The sequence below is a fragment of the Falco naumanni genome, chromosome 5 (genome assembly GCF_017639655.2).
Source record: "Falco naumanni isolate bFalNau1 chromosome 5, bFalNau1.pat, whole genome shotgun sequence".
Classification (NCBI taxonomy): domain Eukaryota; kingdom Metazoa; phylum Chordata; class Aves; order Falconiformes; family Falconidae; genus Falco; species Falco naumanni.
The window spans coordinates 31969422-31986321 of record NC_054058.1 but is presented as its reverse complement, the minus strand read 5'-3'; the positions used below and the strand labels follow the sequence as shown (position 1 = coordinate 31986321).

At 38.6% G+C, this 16900-nt stretch overlaps 1 protein-coding gene across 1 annotated transcript in view; it reads right to left on the bottom strand.

Moving 5' to 3' along the window:
• Positions 1 to 16900, bottom strand: part of RFX4 (regulatory factor X4) — a 78650-nt gene that overhangs the window by 42419 nt on the left and 19331 nt on the right. Inside the window, exons 6-8 of the mRNA XM_040595045.1 lie at positions 7039 to 7100; positions 1858 to 2071; positions 947 to 1024 (exon numbers count right to left, since the gene is read on the bottom strand). Coding sequence (XP_040450979.1) covers positions 947 to 1024; positions 1858 to 2071; positions 7039 to 7100 — 354 coding nt within the window. The remainder of the gene's footprint in view (positions 1 to 946; positions 1025 to 1857; positions 2072 to 7038; positions 7101 to 16900) is intronic.

Here is a 16900-nt window from a genome sequence, read left to right as displayed (position 1 = left end):
AAAGCAGAAGAGTGTGAAAATCAAACAGTGAAAGGAAGCAGGGAATTTCTTGCCATTGTTCAGAAGGGAAAGTCAAAATACCAGTTTCCTTTGATTTTTTTCCAGGACCTGGATGTCATATTTGAATCCTGCCCTCAGCATCTCTATAGATAGATTTGCTTTCCTGGACAAGAGGCCTTCTTCACATGTAATATAAAACTGTTTACATTTCAGTAACATTTAATTTTTCAGCTCTAATTATAGAGCTGTCTGCATGCACTGCCAGAAAACCTTCAGATTCAGTCAGATAGATATGCAGCAGGTACAAACCTCATCCATCTCTAGTGGATCGCATCAACCACTGAGCAGTGTATGTGTTCCCAGCGGCACTGCAGTAAAACTGAGCAACTGGAGACTTCAGCTACAGCTTTCTGGGATATCTGGGAGGCTGTAGGCCCCCCACTGCCTTGTGTCATTGTTACTAGACCAGCAGAGCCCACCATTTTGGCTGTGGCACCTGCCCTGTGTTTGTGCTGAGCACTCAAAGGAACTCCTTCAAACAGAGCTCAGTCCCATCTCGAAGTTTAGAAGAAGATGGTTGTGGACACAGTTCTTGAGTTGTAAGAACTGGATTGACCAACTTATCGTAAGGCTCTATTGCTACCTTAATCTTGCTGGAGAATGGCAGAATTAAAATATTCCCATTGCTTTCATTCCTCTATTCATACAGTGTTACAAGTGAGATTTAACACTATTGTCATATATTATATACACAGGTATATATTCATTACTCTTATTTATTATTTTTATTATTCATTACTATATACATCATTACTATTATTCATTACTCATAAAAAGGATCAGCCACTGCAAAACCTTAAGTTTGTAATATCACATTCAAAATAAGCTCTCAGATCCATTAATATCATATGTATCATTAAACTACAATTGTAGTTTCTAACCATACCTCATCAAAGTTTGCTCTTATTACAGTGTCTAGTATCCTCTGACAGTGAGTTCTATACATCATAATAAAGGTAGAAACCTGAAAAAGAATGAGAGGGAGACACACAAAAGATTATTCTACTTTAAGAAATCAGCTTTTAAAACTATCAGAATATAGAGCACAAAAAGTAAGTTTTTTCTTATCTTACCTATGCACAATTGCAAAAATAATGAAATCGGTTAGTCTAGTTGGTTAGATTAGCTTTAAGATGAGTTTTCTTCTTAAAAGTAAATTCTCCCTTTGAATTCGTGTATTTTTCTATGTCAATGGGGATTCTTCAAATGTAAGAGCAAAAAGCCTCAGTGAGATCAAAGACGAGAATGTGGCCCTAATTAGGACATAAAGAACTATAAAACCCTATTCTTTTGCCCACTTTACATTGATACTACACATGTGAATAGCATCAGAAAACTATCAAGCTCAGCCAAGAGCAGCCAGAGCACTTCTGTCATATGTGCAGATACGATTCTTTTAATTTCCAGTCTAGAAAAATAAGAAATGCACCAAGTCTCTCTCTGCTCAAGAAAGCATCAGAACTGTTTTTCAGTTTGCCATCAAGTATGTTCGCAGATTAAAGAGATATAACATATTTGAAAACAGTTACTCTCAAACTCATCTGCTGTATGTAATGTAACTTTTTAAAAAAGTGTGCACAGGCTTTAGAAATATTGTACAGCTGATAGTGTCAGCTGCCTCTTTTAAGGGAAGATATTTCTTCTTATTATATGAAGTAATTAAGTCCCCCATAAATAAAGTCAAAGCATTATTAAACTTACTCTAATTTAAAGTCTTCATATTTTAGATAAAGCTTTCTTCCAGAGCAGGGGAAAAAAAAGCAAGACAAGCCAAGTAAAGAATTTCCAAAGTGTTACCTTCTCCTCTGGCAGACTGGCTGGCAGATTTAGATCTTTGACATTTGGAAACTCTGGCAGTAACGTTCCCAGTTTGGATCGTGGTGAATACGCCACTGTCTGTTTGGTTACTTCTTTTTTTCCTGTTTCGTTCACCCAGGCTGCTCCTTTTTTAGAATACATCACATCATAATACTGGGAGTTTTCTTTCACTGCAATTCCATAATAATGGTACCTGATACATAGAGATGTATATTTGATAAAACATATTGTTTGAAAATTAAAAAAAAAAAAATGTGGGGGTAAGAGAAACTGATAATGCTAACAACTTCTACAGTACAACATAAAGTGCAACAGTTGTATATTATTAACAAGCATTGATTCAGGAGCAGAACATTGCAGGAATATATTGGGCTTCCAATTTTCATTCCTTCTGGGAAAAGTAGCTCTCTTCAGAGTTAATAAAGTTGACTGTTGCAGGGCAGGGAAATAATGGACTTCTATTTTTTTTTCTTGTTATACCAAAAAAAAAAAAGCATCTTAAAGCTACTTGTTGGCAAAGCTCTGCTGTGCAGCTGTTCCCTTAGTTTAGCAATAAGCAGAGGTACAGACCCTCTGGATTGTCCCTTCTGTTGTTACAGTGATTCTCAGACTGTTGAGGGCTGGTTTGATCCCTGGAAAGCACAAGTCTTTATTGCAAATGAGTTGATCAGAAATGTTTCAAAAATCGAAAACACTTCAATGAAAAGAGAGGGTAGAAAAAGGCGTGTGTTGGAAAGCAATGAACGGTAGAAAATGTACAGTTCAAAATTATTTGCTTCATAACTTAGCATCAGCACTGGGTTTAGATCAGTGAGGGATGCTACACAACAGTGTAACTCTGTCCGTGCAGACCACAGTGGGAATTACCCAGTGTGGCTGTGCTATAAAAATGCATTGGTGGCCTTATGGCACAAGTTTGCACTACAACATAGCTTTATTATACTTGTTAATGGAAGCACTGATTATCCAGTCTAATTCTTGCACCAAAGCAGCAAAGGTAATCTTAGTCCTTTTATAACTTGCTAAATTTTATTCCAGTGTCTCAGCTGTAGGCACCACCAACCCATCAGCTAAATTTTTAATGATTACAAAAGGCACCTCAAGATTGTATTGCTCATATAGTTTTGATTCACCTTACTTTCCTAGAGGGATTTTTTAATGATCTTCCAGTTCTCTCCTTACAGCCTATCAAAAGCCTATTAGACCGTGATGAGACACTGTCTTCTGGATCCCACTATGGTGGCAGGAGAAGATACCATCTTTGGGTGTTTGCTGTATTCCCTAGACAGTTACCGATTTCGGAGTGCTGCCAGCAGATCTGTTCACTTGAACGGACCTGAGTTTGCTTTAGGCAAAATCAGGTGGTTTTACAAACGTCTTCAAATAAATTAGTGAAAGAGTAGCATCTAATTGATGGCAGTTTAACTCAGGTGACTTTTTTCTCTCACAGTCATTCACCCACAGATCAACGTGTGTCATAATCTCCAGCAGAAAGTGGTGGCAAAGAGCTGGAAGCCCTAATCTTTTCTACCAGCATAGACTGAGAGGAGGCCTGGGGAGTTGTGGCAGAGATCTAGTACATGGCTCCCTTTCCATGCCCACGAAGGATGTTCCATATTATCCATTAAAAATAAAAGCTATCATGAACTCAATATTGAATAACCCAAGTGAGATTTATTAAAACATTAAGATGACATGGTACGAATGGGATCTCCTAGTTTCAATACTTTAGAAAGCCACGCTATTGACTCCAAACCTGCCCATCAGGGCTTAGGCCAAAATGTGTATTCCACGCTAGAAACCAGGCTCCAGATTGGTCCTAACCTGTTAAAGGTGGCTAAGGGGAAGTTTGTGCTAACACTGGGGTTATAACACCAGCTGTAGAAGTTTAGCTTTTTTACTTGAATGGTAACAACTCCAGCTTGCAGCTCGAGACCACAGTTGGTCTCTAGCAGCTGTCATGCCTGCACTGCACCTAGAAGCCATAAGGCCCACGCACGTCCTGGGCAGTATTCAGGGGTAGGAGAAACCTAAAGGAAATGCTACAAGAAGCTAGCACCACGAATTGCTGAGGGAAGGTGGGGAGGAAAGGGAAAAGGCTACAGCAAGCAAGCAGAACTGCAAAAGTTCAAGACGGAGAGGTTTGTATAATTTAAACAGCAATCAGTCTCATATCAAGTTTCCTCTTAAATCAGTTCAAGAAAATAATGAATGAAAGCCTGGAAAATGTAGAATTTCACTGTGCATTATTTAATTTCTGGTATAGCACTTGGCAGTAAACTACATAAAAGAGTTTTCCAGGTAGCTTCAAAATCATGTAGACAGCAACAGCCAAATTAACTCCAAAATTTTTCCAGATTGCTTCTTCCTTCAGTAATTTTACCATCCCAAATGGCAAAAATTCACTGGTGCAGCTTACAAAGATTCTTCTCCAAGCAATTTTCTGTATTTCTATCAGAAAAAAAACCCAACTTAATTCAATAAACAGGGCCTGAAAATTTGATCTGTAGAAGAATAACGTACAGACAACACAATCATTTTTGTGGTAAATATTGGCATCCTTTTTACTCCATGGATCTGGTATCTGCAGCACTCCTTTAAACAAAGAAGAAAACTTCCCTTCACACCATGTAGTTTCCATCAGTTTAACTAACCTCCTGTGTGCATAATTGAAGTTTCAAACTACAGTACAGAAAGAAATCAGCTTTTAGGTTAGCTGCCTTGTCATGGCTTACCTGTGGTGGAACTGGTTTTAAGCTCAGTGCAATAGAGAACAGCTGCATGCTTACAGCAATAAACACAGCTGCAAAAAAAGAAGCCTCACAACCAATGACCAAGAGCATAGCAGCATTGTAGCTCTGATCTTTGTAATGTTACAAGGCAGCCGTGCTATAAAAAGTTTGAAGGCAGAATAGTGTGAAGTCAGATAATCTTAACCACTTCTATGGCCAAGTTTCCTTTGGAAGTAGTAGGGAAGTGGAATGAAAATCATACTGGCAGCAATTGGTTACCACAGTTGGCAATAAAGGGCCTGAAGTGTTAATGCCTAAAGTAATTTCTTTATGTAACACTTTGTTGGAATGCAGTCAGATGTTTCTGAAAACAAAAATAGTGTTCAATTACAGCTATGCTGGGTCTAGCAAGGAATGTATTTATTGCAATGAAGTACAGTGTACATGTAGTGTGTGTTTATAACTCTCTTCTTCATTGGATCAAATGAGAATGACTCCTCTGTATGCTATAATCTTTGGGGTGTTAACCACTGACAAAGATGTAGGCATTGTCTTTTAGAGCAGAAGAACTCAATTTCATTCATACTGAGTGATTATGATCTCTTTCACAGGAGTGACCAGGGACTCTCATGGGAAAAGGAATTTGCAGAGCACAGGCAGCATGCTTTACAGAAACCCCTTCTTATTTGCTAGATAGAGGGCAGAACCATTGCAAAGGTGGCATGAGAGGAGTATGTGACCTGAAAACCCCTCTGACAGGCATCCAGGTTGAGGGAAAATATGCAAGAAATATTAAGTCTCATTGATTTTTAGCCTCATTGAGAGTAAAGAGCCATAGCTTTTGGAGATGCAAGGTACCTTCAATCGGCAGATCAAGAGCCCTCTGAGAGACTCCTGGAGCTGCAGGAGGAGCCCAGTTTGGAAACAGAGCAGTACTCATTCATTAAACAGGAAGATAAATAACAAAGTTATAGCCATGTCAGTGATTTTATGGCTGACAGCAGGTACTGTCATATGAATGCTTCAATAAAGCAACCTGTGCACACTTTCACTCCATCTTTATGAACCTCCACAGGACTTCTATTCAGTGCTAAATCCTGATTCTCTGAGTCCAGACCTGTCATGCTTTCCTAATATGCTGTTGGACTAGCCCAGAATTTGCACCTGAGAGATTCCTGGCAGTTTTTTTATGAGTGATGTTACGGTAGGTCTGAATTTGTATTTGGGAAGAGATTTCAAATATTCTATTAGCTGTTTAAATACAGGTGCTCTAGAAAAAGAAAACTATGTTACAAAGATTAGGAAAATCTCAAGATGGGGGAAAGAACATTTGGTCCCATCAAAGAGACACTACATGGCATGGACCACCAGTTAGAAAAGCACAGCAAAGTTAATTTTAATGGCATTTCTTTTAGCATCTTATTTTCTTTTTTCCTTTAAAGAGTGGGTCATTCTAGCTTTAGTATATAAGCTCAAGTCTCATAGCATATTTGTTTCTCAGCATCTAGCAATATTGTGTTTCCAGGCTTTGTTTTGAAAGATAAGCTTTACCAGCAAAATTTTGCAAACACACTGTCCCAGGTTTTTGTTTTCCTCTCCATAGTTTTCTGCTTGTGATCTACAGAGACTACCCTTAGACTACCCTGTAGGATTCTCTGAAAGCTAATAAAGAAAAGCAGATATTGTTTTTCTTAGGGGGATTACATTTGCCATAAAAAGAGCCAAAGCTCCACTTGAAAAATTTCATGCAGTCCACAAGCAGAAAAAAGGATAAAAACATCACTGCATCCTCTCTATAAATTGGTAGAACCATGTCAACAACTGGAAAAAGTCAAATGTCCCAGGAAGTACATTTTTCTTCCTGAATCAATTTCATATTCTAAAATTAAGATGAACTGTTTTCAGGAAGCACCCTTTTGGGTAAGGCAATAAACTAATTCCTTGATCACTTAAAGATATGTTTGATGTCATTACACAGGAAAAATGGTGGTTAATTCCAGGTTTGTGGACAATTCCAGTTTAGACCAATGTATGTTCCTACCTAAATTTCAGATAGCATTCTGCCACTCGTCCTCTAAACTGAAACATGATGTTAACCAGCTGTCATTTTCCAGCCTCCAACAGTAGCTCACTACTCCTGGGTGTGAATGTCCTTTAAGTTGTGTAAAGTGAGTCAAGATGAAAAACATTATAGGAGCAATATGGAAAATATTGCTGATGAAATCAGTAAAAGGCATCTGTTAGACTACCTTTGCAGGATCATTGCTGAATCACTAGGACAACATAAAGACTACAATGGAACCTCCATCAAAGTCGGGTTTTAAGTCCCCAACTGGACAAATTATTCCCTGATTTTATACCGTTCTATTCAGTAAAGCCAAAGCCAGATGACGGCCTGTACAAGATGACAATACCATATACTGCTTACTTTGATTGGCCTCTGGTTCCAAGTCGTCTTGTTGTTAGTTGTGGAAACTGTTGCCTTATTATCTGCAAATAAATAGAACTGATATTAGAAAAAACTGAAAAGCACATTTACTAATATTTAATTTAATATAGACTGTTAAGACAGAAAACCTACTGTAAAGTCAGCAATATACATGGCAGGAGAAACCAGAAATAAAACTTTTGATTTTTTCTTTTACTTTTGAAAGAGGGGAAAGAGACTTTGAAGTTCAGTATAATACCATTAATTTAAATAAAGACTTTCAGAAGTTACTGGAGTAGAATACATTTCCTTAAAAATCTAAGATCAGATCTCCCTCTAAACTAAGGAGGCTTGTACTTAGCATTGCCCTACTGCTTATTTATGTCTGTTTGCAGAATGAACAAACTCAGTTTTGCTGCAAATAGAGGAAATTCTCCTTTTGAGAGTCTTGGAGGCCACAGTTCTTTAAAGACCTTCATGATCCTGCCATTAAACACTCCTTTTTCTAAAAGATGATTCCCTGAAAAGATTTTGGTATTTGACAGAGGCACCCCTTCTACCAGGGAAGATTCACTGTTGCATTTGTAAAGATAGTACATGATCGATTTGTCCTCTATGGAAAACAAGTGCATTTCAGAAACAGCAGGGTATCATCAAGAATCTGGACTCTAGTCTGTTAGCAGAGATTAAAAGAACGTTGCCACTGTAAAACAAAACTTTAGTGCCAGATGCATTTAAGGAAATGGATGAATGAATGTAGATTGTGCCCTCAGTAATCAGAGCCTCTGTCAGCCAGGTTAGTCCTGATGAGAAAGCTCTGTGGTGTTCAGCACCTCACAGAATTGAACCTGATTCTCAGTGTGGTCTGCAGTAGGAGGAAAATTCTTCTAGCAGAACAGTCGTGCAAGAAGGACTGCAGTAAGTCTTGAGGATTCACTTGCAAAAAGAATTTCTTCCTTTTAAAATTATAGTCTATTTTAATTTTTTTTATTGTATAAATTGCTAAATATTTCCTCTTTGAGGGGGAACATGGACTAGTATTAAAGGTAAACAGGCATACAAGATAGATATATATGTATATATACTGCTCAACTAGAACAAAATGTCAATTAAAATTGATTAAATAATATAGATTTTTTTCTCCATTAGCCATTTTGCCACCGTGATAAATATTTAATCCTGATTGATGACTGAAAGCTCTGGAACAAGTATTTGGATCAAAAGGTGCTATATAAATAAAGACATTACAATGTCACATATTTGTCCATTTCGTCGGTAATATTTTCTTTTTTTTTTTTCTTTTTTTTTTTTTTTTTTAGAAAAGTACAATCTTGTTCCCTCTGTATCATGTAAAAATTGAACTGTGTTGGTTTCCAAGAGCTTTGCACAACGTGGCCGATGTCAAAAATGCAGCATAGACTCAGAGTCGCTAGGTTGTTCAGCTTTAATTTCTGGAGCAAAACTTCAGCAAACAGTAAAACACTTTTGTGGAGCTGTGAAAGTTCAGCCTAGCTGTTTGATAAATGAGCAGACAGGCAAGCAGCCCTTCTTTCTTTTTTTGTATGGATTCAATGAAGCCTGCCTAAAGAACACCACATGCTGTTCCAGCTACTGATCTAACATTCCGCAACATCTCAGCCTTCCAAATTCCCTTTAATTACACATTAATCCCACCCCTCTCTCTTTCATTTTCTGCAGACAGGGTTGGGGGCTCCACAAGGCTGTGGGAAAAAAGCAGTGTTGAAGAACTACTTTCTGAGGATGGGTTTTTGGGACTAGGGGATTTTTTAATTATTTTTTTTTCTGGTGGCAGTTGTCATTCAGAAAATACCATTCCTCTCCAAAAGCTGATTTTACAGAAGTAGCCTCGAAAATAAGTCTTAATATTAGAGATTTTTGTTTATGCTATTTTTTCTTTTAGAACGACATGAACCCATATTACTTTCAAGTCTTTCTAGTAGTGATGAAGTGTTACAATGCACACTGTAAATGCTACTTTATGAACCATATGCCGTGGGAGTTCCTGGGATTTAAACAGATCAGCCAATTTCTACATACCAGGGCAGAGGTGATCAGGAAAAGAGAAGAATAATGGAGCAGTTGATTAGATGATCCTTTTTTCTTTTCTTTGTTTGTTTCTTTTTTAAATCTGGCACATTTTAAACAATGAAATACACCTTTCAAAATACAGCTGAAAAGTATTCATCAATTAAAATAGTCTTTACAAATAATTTACAAAAAAAAGAGAGAATAATCTAGCACACATTTAGAAAAAATGAAAAAATGTCCAGATTTTTTGATCTAATGCTGCATATGTAAAATATGTATAACAAGACAAACTCATGGTTGGGTGCTCATACACATGAGCATGGGTATTTGTGTTTGTGTTTGGAATAAAACGAGTCAAGTACTAAATGAATGAGCTGTTCATATAAATGTTTATATTCAGCTACATTCATACAAATCCCTGTGTAATGATATTGCCAAAGGCAGTGTGATTTCCCTGAAAGGAGAGAGGAAGCCAGATCAGGCAGGACAAAGTGGAATTCATTGTGTGCTGAAATCAATGGAAAAAGCAGAGGGTCCAAAATGTTGATTTTTAAATCATACTTTCAGCCTGAAAAGTCACCCTGTAAAATACATCATCATTGTGTTTCATGTTTATTAACTTTTAAAGACCTATAGATAAAATTAGTTCATTTTACAGCTGGGTGGGAAGGGAAGGGGGGTCCTAATTGTTGGACATGAAAACTCAGGTTTGGATCTGAAAACCAAGTTGGATCATTTTCCTTTCATCACTGCAATGGGGTTGCACAAGCAAACGAATCAAGACCAGACCACGCAGTCTGAGCTGCTTTCTGAATGGAGCCCAGTCCCCGTTCTCACAGCAGCACTGGCTTCTCAACAGAAGCAGTGGTAAAAAGATCTCATGGGTGGTATTATCCAAGGGAATTTTTGAGTGAATGGGCCTTTTACCATTGTCCTTCAACAGAACTGAAATTTCATCTCATACTTCTCCAAACTGACCACAAATTCAGTTGCCCTATGAGATCTGTCAGATCTGTTGAGTAGAAGGGTACAGGCTTTACATTTTCCAAGCAAATTTCTACCTAAATTATGCAGTAGTTTTGACTGTTAGGCATTATTTTATGCTACTTGGCTTTTTAGTGTTGAGACAGATGTAGACCAGAAGTTTCACATGCAAATATCTTCTGTCCTTACTATATTAGCCTCAGAAACCAACTCCCCTTCAATTTCTTTCTCGGTTACTAAACTTCAGTTGTGTTCTCCCTCTCTTTATTCTGTGCCTTGCTCAAGATCTGACCTCCCTTCTGCCTATAGAAGATCTTGTATGCCTTTCTGGATTAAAAAAAAAAAAAAAAAAAATATATATATATATTTTCTATTTTATCTTGCCTTTTTATCTTATCTTTTTGCAGCCCCATAGTTCTTTTGGTGATTGCCTACCGTATATGTAAGAGCCAGATAGAAGTCATTAAATTATAAACCAACATACATATAGTTTACATGTTTTCAGGGGACCAGCATATCAAGTCACCATTTGTTCAACATTTTTGCAGACAATCCTGATCCATGGTTTTTAGGAATGCCTGTGCAGGTGAAATATAAGGGGACTTCTTTCTTTCTGACAGGCAGTAAACTTTCCACTCTGTATGTATGGGGCAGCCAAACTGAATGCAGGAAAGAAGTCTTCTCATACCATTCTCATACCATGAGATTACAACACTGGTAGTACAAAATTCAACATATATTGCACAGATCTTGGAGCTAACAGGATTTTTATCCCAGTTGGGCTTCTTAAACACAGTAGAGGTGTCTGAGTAAATTTGAATTAAGTATTTAGTTACTTGTATTTTGGGTCATTCTTAAAATAATGCAATAAAAATTAAATAAGTTGAGCATCCATGCAAAACACAGAAAGCTTTATGAGCAACAACTAGAAAAATGCACTTGCTCTGTAAAGGTCTGTATTGTAGTCTGCACTAACCTATTAACCTTAGACATGGCAAACTGCAGGAGCTCTTCTTTTACTCACAAATGGCTGCAAAGGTACATTCCTTCATCCTGATTACTGCCAGCTGTAATTTCTGCCACTGCATCTCTCCTCACATCTCCAGCACTGTGACATTCCAACACAAGCAAAGCCAGCCCCAGCTTTAAAATGAGGAATATATCATCTATTTTGCCTTCATCCCTACACTGTGACCCTTTGCTCCTCATTGCGTTCACTATCAAACTGTGAACTTCATGTTTCCCAATCATTCCATGTAAATTCTTCTATATGAGATGCCAAAGCAAATTGGGAAAAAAAACCCCCAAAACTATCTTATAAAGCATCTTATAGATCCAGTCTTTATGCACACGAATAAGGATGACAAACTAGAGATGACTGGAAAGTTCTGAACTTTCTTCCTCCCTCCCTGTATCAAAATATTACATTTTGCTCTGGCGGCAATAGGCAGAGGGTGACTTTTTCCCCAGAATAATTTAAATTGCTACTTTTCAAAAGACATTTTAATTTTGTTAGTGCATCTGATCTAGAGGGATGTTATTCTTCACTCTTGTTCCTTTCTTTTTTAAATAAATTTGGCCATGCTTCTAGAACTTCCCAGAGTAATGAAATAAAATCAAATTAAGTTGCAAGCCAGCATTTGCACTCTGCCAGAATGAGAAATGGATTTCAGGCTCCAGGCTCTGTAGCTCTGGGAGGTTCTAGAGAAATTCTAAATACAGTGGAATCAATTCTCTTTTCTCTGATAAAGATTCTATTTATCTCAACTCAAGTTTTGAGTCCCATATCTAAAGGGTGTGCTTTTCTTTCACAAAGTCAGGTACAGAATATCTGTGTTTATTTACTGAATTCAGTTGTAGTGTTTCAGTCTTAAACTTCTTTGCCACAGCAGCAGGAAAGAAACCAGTGATGCCAAATATAACTGTACTCCCACACAGCCATGCTTTCCTTATTCTCACTGCTGTGAAACACAAACAACACTGACATCCTCAATCTTACATGATAAGTGTATGATTTTTATGCTTGTTCATCTCTGGCTTGGTACTGCTCCAGCTGGATCATTCTGGGGTTTCCCCATCTCCTTCACTGCTTTTGAAAATCGTGCCCTGAGATGGTCTGTTATTATTAACACCTGTATTAACAGGTACCTTTTGGATCAAAGATGGCTTGGGGCTGGCTTAACACCACATTACCTTGAGGAAAAGGTTGAGAAAGCTTTGCCCCAAGAAACATCCACTGATAGGAAGGAGAATAATCAAATAAGCCCATTACAAAATATCATTCCTGTCCTCCAAATCCACCAAACCGTGCAAAAAGAGAGGAAGTGTGACTATGTCTATACCTCCTCTACTCCTTGCTTGCTTTCTTGCATGGCCCAGGAGAGAAGATTGTAATGTACAGGTCCAGCATTCTTGACCCCAGACCTGTTGTTAGATTCAAAAACCTTCCTGTTTCTCTCCACTCACTCCCATCATTTTGTGGAACAGGGCATGGTCTAGCTGTAGGACAAGATCTTGTTTCTAGCACTGATAAATCTCAATAGATGCTGTAAAGCAAGTCAAAAAAGCCTGCTGGCACTTTCTGCAATGTCTGTGCCTAATTCTGCCTGCTATGGAAGTTCACTCCATGGTGAACTCCAACTGAACTGGACCCTCTAGTGAAGCTTATGAGACCCCTCCTCAAATTCATCTATGTACAACAATATCCTCCTTCAGCAGCTCCTCTGGCCAGATGGAATTCAGCCTAAGGCATGATCAAACAGATTACTGCATCCCAACAAAGCTGCAAATGCCCTGACTCCAATGCTTAACTGAGCTGTAGCCACTTTTGGTGCTGACTTGCTGAAGCCAAGCAGATCTAAAACCCTGCACAACTCCCCCTGCTCTGTACTGGTGCCAGCACACTTACTGCCATCACCCAGCATATCTGTGGGAAAAGGCTGAGCGCCAGGATCCCTGCACTCTGGCAGACCTGGCGCTGTAAGAACAGCCTCTGGGACATGTTGACAAGGCATGAGGTAAAGGAGCCCAGAGGCTGCTCTACTTCATGCTGAAGACATAACTAGAAGCCAGATGCTTGAAGTGGCAAAGCCAGTAAAAAATCCCTTTACTAGTGGGCAAACCTTTGGGAAAGCAAACGTCACTTGGAAGAAACTGAGGTGTCCTTACTCGTTTTCTTACTCCCCAAGCTCAAGAAGAAAGAGGCAATAGTCAGCAATCTGCAATAGTACAAGGGATCAGTGAAGCAGAGCCAAGGGGGCAAAGATCTTTCCAACTACACTGTAGTACCCCTGTTTCCCACACCAGCATGACCACTTGCTTCTGCTATTATGGCCTCCTCAGAGGAGCTTGGCCTTGAAGATTCTGAGTCAGGAAGCAAAGTCATGCTTGTATTAACTGTCCTTCAGTCAGGAACCTCAGCTGTTATAAAGGGATGAAGGAAAAGCAGGGACTGCTCAGATAGTGCTGGCAGACTGTTACAGTCCTTCGATGCAGTTACAGAAACCACAGCCTCAGCTTTAGATTGATTTTCCCCCAGTTCTATTCTTCTTTTCTATATTGAGTAGATAAAAAAGTCTAATTAAAAAAAAAACATTCCATATGTAGCAACTGTTCTTAATAAAACAAGTGCTGGTTTATTCTATCAGAAAAGAGCACCTAGAGTAAATTTGGCTTTGCTATAACTGAAACTACTTAGGAGCAAACTGAGAGTAAAAATAACATCTTCAGGAGAAGTATCTCCTTATGCATAGCTAGCAATTTCCAGATCTGTGCATTTCAATATAAAAACAAATCAGAATGCAATCACATCACAATGTCATTATCAAAGGTGTTTCAATAAGGCTACTTCTCTGTCCTTTTTAAACATTAAATATATGTAGTATGATAACATGAAACTAAATCCTATTTATGCTAATCATGCTTGGAAGTGCAGTCCCCCTGGGAAAACTTCTGGGCATAGAGACAGCGCGTAGTGATAAAAGAGGACTCTGGCTGGTACAGCTTGTACCTCCCTGGAGCAAAGCAAACTAGTGGGGGAAATAAAATAAATAAATAAATAAAGACTTCTCTGCTGGTAAAACTATGCCTTCACCCATTTTTTGGAAACGGAGTGGAAATTTTGGTCAAAAATGTAAAAGATCTCATTCCTAATCAATGTTAAAAATCTTTTGTGGACTTTACCCTTCTTTATTTAGTGAAATCAAATTATTGGCATCTTATTTGTCACTTATAGCAAAGTCAGTCAAGGAGCAGCAAAGAGGCTCTAAAATTTCTGTGAGCATGCATCCATATTCACATGGTTCACAAACCTCTTTATGCTGCCAGAGTGATGTAAAGGGACCTCAGGCTGGGGGAGAACGACCATGAAAAGTGTCAGCATCCTTCATTTTCTTTTTCAAAAATTAATTTATTATTGCTTGTCAAAAGACATGGCAGGAAAGCACGGAAGAGAGAAAAAGAAAAACAAAAGAGGAAAGTATTTAACCTCCAGGGGGCATATGGGAGTTGTGGGAAGAACACTTCATGAGGATGCAAAAGAGGTTGCACCACCAGAAACGAAGTGTTCTGTATGAGAGATAATGGCAGGGTCCGGGAGGTGACTTAGCACTGCACGGTAAATTTTTAAAGCCGTGAACTGTGGACACAGAGGATGTGGGAAACTGGTGCAGAGGAGGAAGTTTACATCTTCAAGAGGTTTGATTAAAAAATAAGGTTCATACAGGGTCACAAAAGAAACAAGAACAAAAATCAATTGGGGGAAAAAAGTGAAAGAGAAACTAAAAACCTACCAACCCAGCTGAAGAGCTGGGTGACGTGCTACAGCTAAGAGAGGACCAACAGCCTTACTGGCACCCATCCATACACAATAGCTACTGAGGGGCTTGGAAATGCTCAAAACATTCCTGCTTTTTATTTGATACAGCGAAGGCCCCAGTTCAGGATGATTTAGGTTTTGCAACTAAACCCTGTAAGAATAATGAGTGAGAGCAGAATAATGAGTGAGAGCCTTCATCCACCGTAATTCCTAGCTCAATGTATTAATTATCAATGACATTTTATGTTAACATTTGCTCTGGAAAAAAACATACAACTGATCACCCTCCCTGCTGCAGGCAGCAGCAGAACTTCCAATTGGAAACACCTTAAACTCCTCTCCAGGTCCACAGGGTCCCAGAGCAGAGCCGAAAGCATTTGCAGCACAGGGCTGAGGGGCACAAGGTTGCAGTCTTTTTTAAATGACCTCAGCAACAGGGCTTTCACTCCTTTTGCCTGAAGACTAATTCACAGTCTAAACATGTTCACTGTGAGAAAACTTTTTCTCATATGCAACATTTTATCGCTAATAACTCAGTAACGTATCCGTTCTTTCTCACCGTACTTTCCTGTCTTCCACTAGTTGGCATGGAACATTTTTACTTATTCCACTTCACTTATGGGTGAAATCATGGTCCCATTGAATATAAAATGCTTTTCTGCCTACAGTGAGAGAAAAAGTTTAACACTGGAGTCTCCACTTGCTGATGCTGAGCTGTAACCAGCAAATACAGGGCCCTCCCTAGCCGCTCTTTAGTTAAAGTGTATAGACAGAAGAGTGCTTGGCCCTGTCTTTTGCAGAAAAGAAAAAGTTCTGTAATGACAGACTAGGTAACATAGCCATCTGGCAAATGCTAGTATAGACAAAACTGCCTTTAATTTTCACATATTAATTGGAGGAGTAAAACACTAAAATCCTGGCTAACAAATTAAAGCTATAGCTCCCTTTATCACACTAGGGATACACAATTTATCACAATAATAACCATTAGAGTCCTTATTTTATATGTACTTTAAGTGGCTTAGGAGTATAGGGTGCTTTTTAAAAGGTGTTTATTTATACAGTAATACTGTTCTTTCCTCTTGTTACTTTTGTTGCTATTAGCCTGGTTTCCTCAAGAAACAGTCTATAAGCTATTTCTGTCTCTGTTAATTTCTCCACCTCCCAGACTGATTTTTGTTTTGCTGATCCAATAGTACCAAATGCCTGAGGTACAGTCCCTTTCTGACAAGTTTAACAGAAAACACTGTCTGGATAGTGGGGAGATCACATTGATGTTAGTGCTGGGGACAGGACAAGGAAGAAAGCTCAGGCTTTACTTGAGCCATTTGGCACTTCCTGACTGAACAACCATCAGTGTGAGGCAAACAGTCAAAACTTCACCTGCTCTGAACCAGCCACCCCATGTGCTGTTTCTTGCCCAGCTGTTGGCATGGGGAAGGAGAGAAAAAGAGACAGGCAAATAGACAGACAGACATGAGGGAATCTGAAAATAATGTAGAAAGAAGGTGCAGCAGATGTGTGAGAAAACTGAAAGAAGCAAGACTTTGATGTAGTGACTAGGACCCAGAAATAATTCGATGTACTGCAGGGAAACATGGAGATATTATAGAAGATTTAGGTAAGGCTATGAATTTAGGGAACATAGGAGATGGTAGGAAACAAGATCCATTAGTTCAGCTTTTTGTGAACGACTCATCTGTTCTCCCTGCCATACTCTATTATGGATATATTTGACTTATATCAGGCTTAAGAAGTACACATGGACTAAAGCATTGTCTACAAAACCTTAATCTGGACAGATCACTTTCAGGCAAGTTTCATATGTCTCCAGCGTTATCTTTAAAAGTGAAATCAACACTGTTCTGTTAATTGAGATGTAACTGAGTATGTAACAATACCTTAGGATGTTATTTATTACAGATTGGTTTAATGTGCTGAACTCCACGTCTCTTTCTAAAAACTACCAGCCTGTTAAAGAAAAAGCCTAAATGTTTAACATTGCCCACAGAG